The sequence below is a fragment of the Scyliorhinus canicula genome, chromosome 12 (assembly GCF_902713615.1).
Source record: "Scyliorhinus canicula chromosome 12, sScyCan1.1, whole genome shotgun sequence".
Taxonomy (NCBI): domain Eukaryota; kingdom Metazoa; phylum Chordata; class Chondrichthyes; order Carcharhiniformes; family Scyliorhinidae; genus Scyliorhinus; species Scyliorhinus canicula.
Genome location: NC_052157.1, coordinates 103,558,168 through 103,573,334, shown reverse-complemented (window position 1 = coordinate 103,573,334; position 15,167 = coordinate 103,558,168). Strand labels below are relative to the sequence as shown.

Below are 15,167 nucleotides of genomic sequence, written 5' to 3'. Positions count from 1 at the left end.
TGACACTTGGAATCAACGTGGTTTTACAAAAGGGGAAAAATATTTGACAAATTTATTTCTGGAGCATGTAACTGGTAAGGTAGATAAAGGGGGACGAGCAGATGCAATAAAGATGGATTTCCAAAAGACAGTCCTAAAGATACCACATAAAAAGTTAAATAAGATAAGGTTTCATGGGACTTGTGAGGAGATAATCTATAAGCATGGATAGAAGATTGGTTAATGGACAAAATGTGACTTCCGGTGGCATCTGTGAACGGAGCGGCCGCATTTAGAAGAAGCTCCCGCTGGTCCGCGATATCGTGGTCTTTTTCGGTGTTTTGGGGGGAAAAAATTAAAAATAAACCTCTCCAGGGTCGGCCCTGCCTCCCTCGCCCTGTGACAGCATGAAAGCTCAGTTTCACGGAGCTGGGGGGCTGAAAAGGCGGGAAGGGAGAGACGGGTCCCGGTGGGTTCGGCGGGGTAACTGCACATGGAGGAGGAGCGAGGATCGCCACCTGTTTCCCTAAGGAGCATCCTGAAAGTCGAAGGGCTCAAAGAGCACGGAGAGGAAGAGCTAAATTTTTTTTTTTGTTCGTTTTTTCATTCTCCTGAAAACTTGAAGGAAGCAGTCGGGGCGGAGCCAAGTGGATGCCAAGGCGGGAGGCCCGAAGCCAAGGAGCGAAGTAGGTGAGATGTCCCACATGGGATGTCTCCCGCCTAGAATGTGGGAAGAAGACTGAGCCCGGTCCCAGGGGAATTCTGGAGGTATAAAAAACAAAGAAGAGAAAGAAGTTTTAAAGAAATTTGAGATTGAAGAAAGAAGGAAGAGTGAGAAAAAGGAAAAATAATAAGCCGTTAAAGGATGCGAAAAGCAGTGTCGAGGAAGGGAGGAAACGCGGGCTCGCCGTTGAATGAGAAGATGGGCAAAAGTGCTGACAAGGTGGCGGAGGCCGGACCGCATGGTGGGGCCGCGCTACTTACAGTGGAGAGGATGACCGAGGTGATGGTGGTGGAGCTGGAAAAGCTGTTTGCGAGGCACAGGAGCCTTTGAGGAAGGAGATGGCGGTCACATTGAAGTCATTGGTGGAGGAGGCAATCGCTCCCGTGAGAGTAGCTGTGGCAAAGACATCGGCTGAGGTGAGAGAGCTGGGCGAGAAGATGAAGGAAGTGGAGGAGGCCGTGTCGCAGCGCAGCGACCAGCTCTCCTTGATGGGGAACGAGCTGCGGAGGGCGTTGGAGGCCAACAGAGAGCTCCAAGCAAAGCTTGAGGACTTGGAGAACCGCTCGAGGCGGCACAATCTAAGAATTGTGGGCTTGCCCGAAGGGAAAGAGGGTCCAAGACCAACAGAATACTTCGCTAAGAAGTTGGCGGAGTTGATGGGGGAGGGGGAGAACCCCTCTCGATACAAACTGGACCGAGCTGATTGGTCATTCAGGCCAAACCTCAAAGTGAATGAGCTGCCAAGAGCAGTAATTATCTGCTTCCATAAGTATTGCACGAAGGAGAAGGTGTTAAGCTGGGTGAAGCAGAAGAGTGAGGTGCAGTGGGATGGTGCCGGAGTTCGGATCTACCAGAACTTGACGGTGGAACTGGCAAAGAGACGAGCGGCATTCGGGCAAGTGAAGGCGACACTGTACAAGAAGGGGGTGCGATTTGGTATGGTATACCCGGCAAAGCTGAGGGTGACGTATGATGCCAAAGACTTTTATTTCGAGACAGCGGATGTGGCTGAGGCATTCGTGAGGGCAGAAGGCTTGGGACAGACGTGAGGAGTGGAGCTGGAAGAGAGACTGTGGTCTGTCATTGGGGAGCTGGGAAATGTACAAATGTTATAACTTTCTTTTTACTGACGTGTACTGTAATTTACTTCTCTTCACATTGTGACAGAGTTCAAGTTATTAGTTGGATTGTTTGGCATTCTGTGTTGCGACGGTTACATGTTATTTTAGTGAATTGTATGGGTTGTGATTGTTGGTTTTGTTTTTTCTTTCTCTGGGACAGGGTGGGAGGGGACTGTATACCTTGGCGGGGTGAGCCACCCGCGCTAGCTAACTAAAGTCGGGTGATGTTTTTTTGAGAGGAAATGTAGGGGGGATTTTTGGGAGGGGGTGAAGGGGTTCGGTGTTAATAATGGATAGGGGCGGGTCAGGCCCATGGGACAGGACCCGGTGGTATGATGATGGTGGATAAGAAGGCTTGGGGGTGGGGGGGTGAGAGACCCCCAATAAGGATAGTCACGTGGAACGTGAGGGGGTTAGGAGATCCGGTGAAGAGGTCAAGGGTGCTTGCGCATCTCAAAACGTTTGAAAGCCGATGTAGCAATGCTGCAGGAGACTCACTGGAGGGTGAAGGACCAGGTGAGACTTAAAAAGGGTTGGGTGAGTCAGGTGTTTCACTGTGGACTTGATGGAAGGACTCGAGGGGTAATGGTCAGCAAAAGAGTACGCTTTCAGATGGAGAAGGTGGTGGCAGATCAGGGAGGTAGACGTGACAGGGGTGCTGGAGGGGAGGCTAGTGGCACTGTTAAGTGTATATGGCCCCAATTGGAACGATGTGGGATTGCGGTGGAAATGGGAGGGGTGGACCCTTGGAGGTTTCTGCACCCGAGGGAGCGGGAGTACTCATTTTTCTTAGCGGTCCACAAGTTATATTCGCAAATCGACTTTTTCGTGGTGGGGAAGGCTTTGTTGGCTGGGGTTAAGGGGTCGGAATACTCGGCAATTGCAGTGTCAGATCATGCTCCGCATTGGGTGGATATGGTGCTGGAGAAGGGGGTAGCGCAGAGACCAGGGTGGAAATTAGATGTGGGACTTTTGGGGAACCAAGTGTTTTGTGACCAAAATTGAAAAGGTAATTAAGGAATATGAAGGTTTCTGTACGGGTGAGGTGTCGAAGGCAGTTGTCTGGGAGGCTCTACAGGCGGTGGTGAGGGGGGGAGGTGATTTTGTTTAAGGCCAGGGTGGACAAGGAGGAGAGGTTGGATCAGCAGAGGGTGAGATGTTGGAGGTAGATAGGAGTTATGCAGAGGATGGGGACCCAGCAAAGCTGGAAAAGAGGAAGGAACTACAGGCGAGCTTTGACCGACTATCTACCAGGAAGGCGGTGTGCCAACTGAGGCAAGCAAGGGGTGCAGTTTACGAACATAGAGATATGTTAGCAGGTCAGCTCCGGAGGGAAGCAGTGGCAAGGGAATTTGTACAGGTGAGGGATAGGGCAGGCAAGTTTGTGGTGGTACTGGATTGGATTAACAAGGCTTTTGAGAAATTTTATGAGATGTTGTACAGGTCAGAGCCACCCGGGGGAGATCGCAAGATGCAGGAATTACTAGATGGGTTGGAGTACCCGAGGTTCAGGGAGGGGGGCAGGGCTACATTAGAAGGAGCGATAGTGGAGCAGAAGATAAAGGATGCGATTGGGAGGATGCAGTCAGGGAAGGTGGCAGGGCCGGATGGGTTTCCGGTGGAATATTCTAAAAAATTAAAGGATAAGCCGGGACTCCTAATGGTGGGGATGTTTGAAGAGACGATAGGGATGGGGCTGTTGCCACAAACCTTGGGGCAGGCATCGATCTCCCTGTTGCTAAAATAAGATAAGGATCCGACGGAGTATGGGTCGTATAGGGCCATATCACTTCTGAATGTGGACGCAAAAGTATCGGTGAAGGGACTGGCGGGTAGGCTGGAAGAGTGGCTCCCAAAGGTGATAGGTGAAGATCAGACGGGGTTTGTGAGAGGGAGGCAGCTCTTTTCAAACATTAGAAGGGTATTAAACGTCGTTATGGCACCAACAGAGGGGAAGGAAACGGAGGTGGTTGTGTCATTGGACGCTGAGAAGGCGTTCGACCGGGTAAAAGAACAAAGAAAATTACAGCACAGGAACAGGCCCTTCAGTCCTCCCACCTGCGCCAAAACAGATCCTTTATCTAACTCTGTCGCCTATTTTCCAAGGATCTACTTCCCTCTGTTCCCCGCCTGTTCATATATCTGTCTAGATGCATAGAACATAGAACATTACAGCAGTACGGGCCCTTCGGCCCTCGATGTTGCGCCGACCTGTGAAACCATCTGAAGCCTATCTGACTTACACTATTCCATTTTCATCCATATGTCTATCCAGTAACGACTTAAATGCCCTTAAAGTTGGCGAGTCTACTACTATTGCAGGCAGGGCGTTCCACACCCCTATTACTCTCTGAGTAAAGAAACTGCCTCTGACATCTGTCCTATATCTACCACCCCTCAATTTAAAGCTATGTCCCCTCGTGTTGGTTATCACCATCCGAGGAAAAAGACTCTCACTGTCCACCCTATCTAACCCTCTGACTATCTTATATGTCTCTATTAAGTCACCTCTCAGCCTTCTCCTCTCTAACGAAAACAACCTCAAGTCCCTGAGCCTTTCCTCGTAAGACCTTCCCCCCATACCAGGCAACATCCGAGTAAATCTCCTCTGAACCCTTTCCAAAGCTTCCACATCCTTCCTATAATGTGGTGACCAGAACTGCACGCAGTACTCCAGGAGCGGCTGCACCAGAGTTATGTACAGCTGCAGCATGACCTTGTGGCTCAGAAACTCAATCCCCCTACTGATAAAGGCTAGCACACCATATGCCTTCTTAACAGCCCTATTAACCTGGGTGGCAACTTTCAGGGATTTATGTACCTGGATGCCGAGATCCCTCTGTTCATCTACACTACTAAGAATCTTGCCATTAGCCAGTACTCTGCATTCCTGTTACTCCTTCCAAAGTGAACCACTTCACACTTTTCCGCATTAATCACAACTCCACCGACCTTCGTGTCATCTGCAAATTTACCAACCCATCCTTCTACACCCTCTTCCAGGTCATTTATAAAAATGACAAACAGCAGTGGCCCCAAAACAGATCCTTGCGGTACACCACTAGTAACTGAACTCCAGGATGAACATTTGCCATCAACCACCACCCTCTGTCTTCTTTCAGCTAGCCAATTACTGATCCAAACCGCTAAATCACCTTCAATCCCATACTTCCTTATTTTCTGCAATAGCCTACCGTGGGGAACCTTATCAAATGCCTTACTGAAATCCATATACACCACATCAACCGCTTTACCCTCATCCACCTGTTTGGTCACCTTCTCAAAAACTCAATAAGGTTTGTGAGGCATGACCTACCCTTCACAAAACCGTGTTGAATATCGCTAATCAACTTGTTCTTTTCAAGATGATTATAAACCCTATCTCTTATAACCTTTTCCAACATTTTTCCCACAACCGAAGTAAGGCCCACAGGTCTATAATTACCAGGGTTGTCTCTACTCCCCTTCTTGAACAAGGGGACAACATTTGCTATTCTCTAGTCTTCCGGCACTATTCCTGTCGACAAAGACGACATAAAGATCAAGGACAAAGGCTCTGCAATCTCCTCCCTGGCTTCCCAGAGAATCCTAGGATAAATCCCATCTGGCCCAGGGGGTTTATCTATTTTTACACTTTCCAAAATTGCTAACACCTCCTCCTTGTGAACCTCAATCCCATCTAGCCTGGTCGACTGCATCTTAAATGATGTTATCGTGCCTGCCTCTACCACCTCCGCTGGCAAAGAGTTCTGTCCTGCACTCTAATCAACCTTTCCTTTTATAGACTCCCACATTTCAAATGTGGATTTACCCTTAAACAGCTGCTCCCAATCCACATTCTCTAGCTCCTACCGAATTTTGTTATACTTGGCCTTTCCTCAATTTAGCATTCTTTCTTTCGGATCACTCTCATCTTTGTCCATGAGTATTCTAAAACTTACGGAATTGTGATCGCTATTTCCAAAGTAATCGCTGACTGAAACTTCAACCACCTGGCCTGGATCATTCCCCAATACCAGGTCCAGTATGGCCCCTTCCCGAGTTGGACTATTTACATACCGCTCTAAAAAACTCTCCTGGATGCTCTTTACAAATTCTGCTCCATCTACGCCTCCAACACTACATGCGTCCTATTCAATGTTGGGGAAGTTTAAAATCTCCCATCACGACCACCCTATTGCTCCTACATTTTACTATAATCTGTCCACATATTTGTACCTCTACTTCATGCTCGCTTTTGGGAGGCCTATAGTAAAGTCCCAACAATGTTACTGCACCCTTCTTTTTCTTAGCTCTACCCATATTGCCTCATTGCTCGAATCCTCCATCGTGCCCTCCTTAATCACAGCTGTGATATCATCTCTGACCAGTAATGCAACTCCTCCACCCCTTTTACCTCCCTCTCTATCCCTCCTGCAGCATCTATACCCTGGGATATTTAGTTGCCAATCTTGACCTTCCCTCAACCAAGTCTCAGTAATACCAATAACATCATGTTCCCAGGTACTAATCCAAGCCCTAAATTCATCTGCCTTACCTGCTACACTTCTCACATTAAAAAAAATGCACCTCAGACCACTTGTCCCTTTGCGTTCATCATCTCTCCCCTGTCTACTCTTCCCCTTAGTCACAATGAGTTTATTATCTAGTACCTTACTGGCTTTAGTTGCTGCCTCTTTACTGACCTCTAATTTCCTAATCTGGTTCCCATCCCCCTGCCACATTAGTTTTAAACCTCCCCAACAGTGTTAGCAAAAGCACCCCCTAGGACATTAGTTCCAGTCCTGCCCAGGTGTAGACCATCCGATTTGTAATGGTCCCACCACCCCCAGAACCGGTTCTAATGTCCCAAAAATCTGAACCCCTCCCTCCTGCACCATCTCTCAAGCCACGTATTCATTCTGACTATTGTTGAATTTCTACTCTGACTGTCTCGTGGCACTGGTAGTAATCCTGAGATTACTACCTTTGAGGTCCTACTTTTTAACTTCTCTCCTAACTCCCTAAATTCTGATTGTAGGACTTCATCCCATTTTTTACCTATATTATTGGTGCCTATATGCACCACGACAACTGGCTGTTCACCCTCCATTTTCAGTATGTCAGGCAGCCGATCTGAGGCATCCCCGACCCGTGCACCCGGGAGGCAACACACCATTCGGGAATCTCGTTTTCAACCACAGAAATACCTGTCTACTGCCCTTACGATTGAATCCCCATATGACTATAGCTTTGCCAGTCTTTTTCCCGCCCTTCTGTACAGCAATGCCAGCCACAGTGCCATGAGCCGGGCTACTACTGCCTTGCCCTGGTGAGCCATCTCCCCCAACAGTATCCAAAACAGTATACCTGTTTTGGAGGGAGATGGCAGCAGGGGACACCTGCACTGCCTTCCTGCTCTTGCTCTGCCTTTTCGTCAACCATTCCCTGTCTCCCTCACCAATCCTAATCTGCGATGTGACCAACTCACTGAAGGTACTATCCATGGCCCCCTCAGCATCGTGGATGCTCCGAAGTGAGTCCATCCGCAGCTCCAGAGCCATCATGTGGTCTAACAGGAGCTGCAGCTGGACACACTTCCCACACATGAAGGAGTCAGGGGCATCGGCCGCGTTCCTGAACTCCCACATTGAGCACGAGGAGCCTAACCTGGGTCTGGGATCTCCTGTCATTTTTACACTTTACCGTAACTGATTACAAAAGAATATCAAATAATGAATAAGTGAAAGGAATAAAGATTTTACTTACCAATCACAATACTTACCAACACGCGAAGAGTTAAATTTCTCCCAGCTACTGCTAATTGGAGCACTTTCCTTACCAACCAATCAGATCACTGCTTTGCTGTGATGTCATTCTTCACATTTATCCCCAAAGACCCTGTGGCTGCTGTTTAAGCAGAATGGGGTTACTTGATGGCAGTTCTGGAGCAGTTTGGGATGGGACCAAGATTTGTGAATTGAATATAAGGAGACGGGCGCGAGTGTCTGCACAAACAACATCAGCTCAAGATACTTTTCTCTCCACCGTTGGACTAGGCAGGGGTGTCCTATGTCCCCCCTGCTGTTTGCACTCGCAATTGAGTCATTGGCCATCACATTAAGAAATTTGGGGGTATGGAAAGGAATAGTGCGGGGTGGGGGGGGGGATAGAGCACTCGGTGTCCTTGTATGCCGATGACTTGCTGTTATTTGTGTCGATAGGGGGAATATTGGAGCTGCTTTGACTGTTTGGGTCTTTCTTGGGGTACAAGTTGAATCTAGAAAAGAGTGAGTATTTTGTGGTATCTCGGCCAAGTGTGGGGCCAGGGGTGGGTGGGGGGGGGGGGGGGGGGGGGGGGGGGGGGGGGGGGGGGGGGCTGCCATTTCATAGGGCAGGGACTCTAGACACTTGGGGGTGCAGGTTGCCCGGGAGTAGTGGGGGGTCTCCGCAGATACAACATTTCTAGTTTGGTGGGGAGAGTGAAAGCGGATCTGGTAAGGTGGGATGGTCTCCCTCGGTCACTGGCGGGTGGGGTCCAGGCGGTTAAAATTAATGTGTTGCCACGATTTCTGTTTACTTTTCAATGGGTGCCGATTTTCCTGCCAAAGGCTTTTTTCAGAGGGATTGAGGGAAGGATTACGTCGTTCATATGGGGAGGGAAGGTGGCCAGAATTAGAAAGAACTACTACAGAGGGGAAGGCAGGCAGGGGGTTTTGGTCTTCCGAACCTGATGTATTACTACTGGGCAGCGAATGTGGAGAAGGTGCGGAATTGGGCAAGAGTTGGTTTCCAGTGGGTCAGAATCAAGGAGAGTTTGTGGAGGGGGTCAGGATTGAAAGCACTAGCAACAGCGCCGCTCCCGATAGCCCCGGGGAAGTCCATAGCCCCTAGAGTCTGGTAATAATAGCTTCATTGAGAAATTGGAGGCAGTTTCACCAACACTTCGGGTTGGGGGCAGGGTCAAGGGAAATGCCAATTTGGGGGAACCACAGATTTGGTGGGATGGAAATTTTCGGAAATGGGAGGAGAAGGGGATTGAGACACTAAAAGATTTGTTTCTTAGGGGTCGGTTTGCAGGATTGAAGGAGCTGGAAGCGAAGTATGGGCTGGAGCAGGGGGAAATGTTTAGATACATGCAGGTTCGAGATTTTGCCAGAAAGGAGATACAGAACTTCCCGGAGCAACCGGCCTCCACATTGCTGGAGGAGGTGCTGACGACATGGGGACTGGAGAAGGGGGTAGTGTTGGCGGTTTACGGAGCTATTTTGGAAGAGGAGACGGCACCACAGGAGGGGATCAAAGCAAAGTGGGAGGAAGAGTTGGGAGAGGATATGGAGGAGGGGTTCTGGTGTGCGGTGCCCCGGAGAGTGAATGCCTCCACCTTGTGTGCGAGGTTGGGGCTGATACAGCTTAAGGTAGTATACAGAGCACACCTCACAAGGGCGAGGATGAGCCGATTCGTTGAAGGAGTTGAAGATGTGTGTGAACGTTGTGGGGGGGAGGTTGCTAATCACGTTCATATGTTTTGGCAAAGCTAGACGAGTACTGGAAGGAGGTTTTTTGGGTCATTTCTAAGGTGGTGCACGTGAAACTGGACCCGGGCCCCTGGGAGGCCATATTCGGGGTGTCGGACCAGCCAGAGTTGGAAACGGGTGCAGAGGCAGATGTTATAGCCTTTGCCTCGTTGATCGCCCGAAGACGGATTCTGATGGGTTGGAGAGTAACCTCTCCACCTTGTGCCTTGGCGTGGCGAGGGGACCTGCTGGAATTCTTGACTCTTGAGAAGGTTAAGTTTGAACTGAGGGGAAGGATGGAGGGGTTCTACAATTCATGGGCATTATTCGTTATGTACTTTCAAGAATGGATAACATTGAACATTACTTGGGGGGTGGGTGGGAGGGCTGAGGGGGAGAGGGCGATGGGAGCTATGGGGGATTCCTGATTCCTTTTTTCAGTTTATGTGAACATGTGGGCGAATGTTTTGGGTTTGGTGGGAGGATGGGATCGTTGTTATTAATATGGGGATTAACATATTTGTTACTGATTCTTGTTTATTGTTGGTGGGTGTAAATTTGGGAGAAAATACAAAAAAGGAGGAGAATAAAGAAATATTTATAATGGACAAAATGCAGAGTAGGGGTAAATTAAAAAAAATTCTGTTTTTCTATTATTCTTACCAAAGTGAATAGCATCAGAATTCCCCATATTATGCGCCCATTTGTTACCTCGTTGTCTACTCACTGTCAATGTATCCCTTTTCAGCTTCTTTGTGCCCTCCTCACAGCTTACGTTACCACCTAGCATTGTCTCATCAGCAAACTTGGGTAAATTACTCTTGGTACCTTCACCTAAGTCATTAATATAGATTGTAAATAGCTGAGGCTCCAGCACTGATCCCTGTAGCACCCATGAAGTTATAGCCTGCCAACTGGGTCAAAATGCCTTATTTATCCCTACTCTATGCATTTTGTCCATTAACCAATCCTCTATCCATACTTATAGATTATCCCCTCACAGTCCCATGAAACCTTATCTTATTTAACTTTTTATGTGGTGTCTTTATGACTGTCTTTTGGAAATCCATCTTTCTTGCATCTGCTCATCCCCCTTTATCTACCTTACCAGTTACATTCTCCAGCAATAAATTTGTCAAATATTATTCCCCTTTTTTAAAACCACGTTGATTCTAAGTGTCATTTTAACACCTCGTTTATGATAGATTCTAGTCAATGCTTTGGAGTGTGTAGAGGTTGCTGAGAAGCTTACTGGGGATGACCAATTCCATTATTTTACATGAAATGGAAGGAGGGCAAATTGATGCTGACCTTCCTCGATCAGTTATTACTTGTTCATACTTGGATTGTTGGAGAATGGGGCCCAGAGACCATTTTAAATTGGAAAATAGATAGCTGTTTGATACACAGAAAGATGCGGGGCTATGGGGAGAGAGTGAGGCAGTTGCATTTATTTGGATTACACATTGGGCTGAATGGCCAACCTCTGCGCTCTAACCCTCTCTGGTCCTAACAGATCCCAAGTAGTAGATCTCTTGGGTGCAATAGATCATTAAAGCGCCCTCTCCCAGAGGGTAGAAGGTAGTTAAGATTTCTTTTAAAATTACCCAAGTAAAGAAGTTGTTTAGTCTAAAAGAACTTTGCCGTTTTAATCTCCTTACTTTAAAAAAAAATAAGGATGTGCCAGGGAAATATAATGGATTTACTGTAAATGGAGATGCAAGTTTATGCCTGCCTTGCAATGGGAAATGTGGTAAATTTACATTGGCACAGGTTTCATCCAGCCATTCCTATGTTGTGAAAGGTGCAATGAATTTCCACTGCAATGAAACTCAAAGGCGAAACTTCTATTAATAAATGTACAAGTTGAAGCCAACCAACTGATGTATGATAAAAGCAAATTACTGCGGATGCTGAAATCTGAAACGAAAGAGAAAATGCTGGAAAATCTCAGCCGGTCTGGCAGCATCTGTAGGGAGAGAAAAGAGCTAATGTTTCGAGTTGATTAAGTTCAACTCAGATGGTTAGCTCTGCCCCACCTCGACCCATTTGTTTTCATCCTATTTCATTTTAACTGTCTTTTACCATTTCTTTCTTTCTTGTCTTTCTTAATATATATTTAACCCCCTCCATCTTATCCAACTTTCCTTACCCTTTCTCCTCTTTACTTCCCCTTCCCCTCCCCCCACATCTACAGTCCACCCTCTGATATTTGGCCTTTCACATCTTTTGTTCATTCTGGGGACTGCCATTAGCACTCTTTCCTCTTGGTTTCTGTGGCTATTAGCACCCGGTTTCCTTGGGTTTCTGTGGCTATGACTCATCTTTCATTCTCACACCACAGTATAAATATTTCCCACTTTCTCTGTCTGTTAACTGATGTATAATGATCTTCCCTCTTGATATCGCCAGTGATTTGCGGAACTGTTTCTGTTTTCCATTAGTTTTAACTCTGCCACATAGAAGGAAGTTGAACTAAAAGTTTTCTGAATAATCTAATTGGGGAAGGAAATTTCTATGCTGCTTTTATTAAATTGCTGTTTTGTGTTTCGCTGCAATCTTCCGACTCTCATACATTTTCTGTTCATAATCACTGAATATGTATTACTAGGAGGACCCTGTTTTAAAGAGCTGCTGTCTTTCATTGACTGTGTCAAACTAAGTAACCAAAGATACTCTGTAATTGACTGGTGTGCATGTAGAGGCATCCTATCCCAATTTTGGCTTCACCCTGGGATTTGCTTGCTTGCCACCCAGCACACTGGTGGCACAGTGAAGAACAATCAGACTCCTCCATTTTTGACAAAATTGAATTAGTTGGACATTCTTTTACTTGTAACTCATTAGCCAAAGGCTGGTCACATCCAAACAGTTTTTTTTTAAACTCTTTTTTTTTTGGCATGTGAGCATCGCTAGTAAGGCATTTATTGTTCATCACTGCAGTCTGCATAGTGGAGATATATCCACAGTCTCGTTAGGGAGGAAGGAAGATCCAGGAATTTGACCAGTTGATTAATGCATTCCAAAAGAGGATTCTTTTAACTAGACATGTTGGTGAGTTATCTAGCCATCTAATCCACCAGTGAAGGACAGCACCTTGTTTTACATTTTTTAATGTCTCCACGGTGTTTATAAATGTAATTGAGAAGAACCTAGAGCTATTTGATCGAGAGCTGAAGAACAATTCCTGTTTGATAATGGAATGTAGCCCGCTCCTGTTGCGTGGATGTAGTGTGTTACCATCGACCAAACCTTCAATGCTAAACCTACTTGTGACAATAAGCCTACTTGTGACAATAAGCGATTTTCATTTCATTTATTTAATCAATTGTGAGCTACAGGTGATACTGGTGTACCACAGCTGGAACAGTCCAGAATCTTCAACTACGCTGGATTTTTGAGGGAGAAATGGATCAGCTGCTTACAATAATCAGAACACTTACAGGGAAAACAATCTGCTATTAGTAACAGACATTGAATCTTATATTTGTGTTAATCTATTCTGCTTCTCTGTTTCTGTAGTTGCGAGCGGAGGTGCCACAGGTTTCAGTGAAGATATGGCAGAAGTGTACGCATTAGCTGAAGGAATGAAGACCTGGATAGTAAGTTTCGTGAAAGCTTACATTTTGTTTCAAATGCCACTCTTATTAATTTCTAGCTCTGCTGTCTTTCGGGCTTGGGTGACTGTGTGGAGTTTGCACGTTCTCCCCATGTCTGCGTGGGTTTCCTCCACGTGCTCTGGTACCCTCCCACAGTCCAAAGATTGACAGCTTAGATGGATTGGGCATGATAAATGCACGGGGATAGGGTGGGGAGTGGGCCTAGGTAGAGTGCTCTTTCGGAGGGTCAGTGCAGACTCGATGGGCCTCCTCCTGCACTGTGAGGATTCTATGTCTTTAATTTTCAACAGGCCTTTGATAAAAGGCCACTGCATTGTGGACTTGTGATTAAATCCGGCCAAGTGAAGTCAGGCAAGGTAAGTAGCAGAATGCACAGCAATCTGTCCACAAAACAAAGTAGTAGTTGCTCAGACTAGTGAAAGGTGGGAAGTGGTATTCCACTGGGATCGGTACTGGGAATCAGAAAGTATTGTGGATGGCAGCAAATTGGGCTCTCGTTAACATTGAGGAAGACTTTTTAAATGTATGACATGACCAAACTTTCAGAATGGGCATGTAGATGGCAAATTAATTTCAATATCGGTAATTATGAGGTGGAATAAGGAGGTTACATGGTGCTTGGAAAATAAGAGCGTAAATGGAGTAGTAGACAAAGGGATCTAAGCATTCACATTTATAAAGTAATAAAAGTAGCAAAGGAAGCTGACAAGGATATTATAAATGCAAACAAAGCAATGAAATTCATTTCTAGAGGAATATAATTGAAAGGCAGGGATGTTAAATTAAACATGTTTGAACATTGGATAGACAGTGCTCGGCGTACTGGTCTCCATGGTGCAAAAAGGATATAAAGGTATTGGACAGGTGCAGAAAAGACTACAATATGAAACCAGAACTGACAGGTTTTCAGTATCAACTAAAACAGACTGCGACTCAGTTCTTTAGTAAAGAGAAGGCTGAGGGGTGAAGTGACTGAGGCCTTAAACATTATGAAGAAATTCATAGTGAAGCTGTTTCCACTTGAAATGAAATGAATGAAAATGAAAATCGCTTATTGTCACAAGTAGGCTTTAAATGAAGTTACTGGGAAAAGCCCCGAGTCGCCACATTCCAGCGCCTATTCTGGGAGGCTGGTATGGGAATTGAACCGTGCTGCTGGCCTGCTTTCAAAGCCAGTGATTTAGCCCTGTGCTTCTGGTGGAGTCCAAACTTGGCACATGGGGGAAAAGTGAATGGAAGGTTAGATAGAATCTGGTGAATAGAAACTTGCTGGGCAAATGGTCAGTTGCTGTGCTGTACGTTTTATATAATTCTAGTTCCGTGCTAAAGTTAGAAAAGTCATATAATTCCAAAATAGTGAGAATAATTTCAGCCATCGACAAGAGAACAACTTTTAAAAAGTTGTTTCTCTCCTTGGTGGGTTTTCATAAGTAATTGTTTTCTTTCTTTTTGTTGTGAATCTGGGATTTGGGGAGAGAAGATAGATTGAGGACAGTTAAAAATTTGTGGATGAGTAAAACTTGCCCAGCGTTTTGCTGTTCTGTTCCCAGACCCATGGCTATAAAGGGAGGTTATTAACTCTACGCTGTAGATAGTCAGTTATCAGGGGTTTTCTGTTGGAGTCTGTATAATGGCTTGAGAAATAACATTGCCATCCTGTGGAGGAATGAAATATAGCAGACTTTGTTATCTTGCAAAGCTCTCCAGTTAAATTGACTTGTTGGGCAAAGAAAGCTAGCTGTATTTTTTGGTTTCTTCTAACAGAGGGCTGACAGTTTTATTACAAGTGCCTTTGAAATCCATTGTTGCGTTAATTACAGTTATTAATTTTGTATTTAAAGAAAATCGCATATAATCAAGTCAGGAGATGGATGAGACTATTTATGCACCCCATTATATTTTAATCAATAGTAGTGCAAAAGGTCAAGGGCATATGCTTGTACTACTTGTATGAGATAGTCATTACCGGGTACTTGCACAGGATAAATAGTACCTGACACTCTGCCTAGGTGTTGCCCAGGTCCCCGAATGTTGGCACAGTTTGCTGCATTACCGTAAGAGTTGTCAATGGAACTAAATCATAAGCAAATTACTTCACTTCTGACCTCAAGGCCGAGGGAATGTCATTTGATGAAACAATTGAGTCAGAAACGCTTTCCTGAGGGATTCCTGCAGCAACATTTTGCGACTGGGGAAATTATGATTGATGTCCAACAATCATGACCAT

The 15,167-nt window shown here is 45.9% G+C and overlaps 1 protein-coding gene across 3 annotated transcripts in view; it reads left to right on the top strand.

Annotated features, from left to right (window-relative positions):
- zzef1 (zinc finger, ZZ-type with EF hand domain 1) overlaps positions 1–15,167 on the top strand; it is a 371,817-nt gene that overhangs the window by 170,538 nt on the left and 186,112 nt on the right. For all 3 annotated transcript variants that reach the window (XM_038813628.1, XM_038813629.1, XM_038813630.1), the window contains exon 27: positions 12,843–12,922. In XM_038813628.1, coding sequence (XP_038669556.1) covers positions 12,843–12,922 — 80 coding nt within the window. The remainder of the gene's footprint in view (positions 1–12,842; positions 12,923–15,167) is intronic.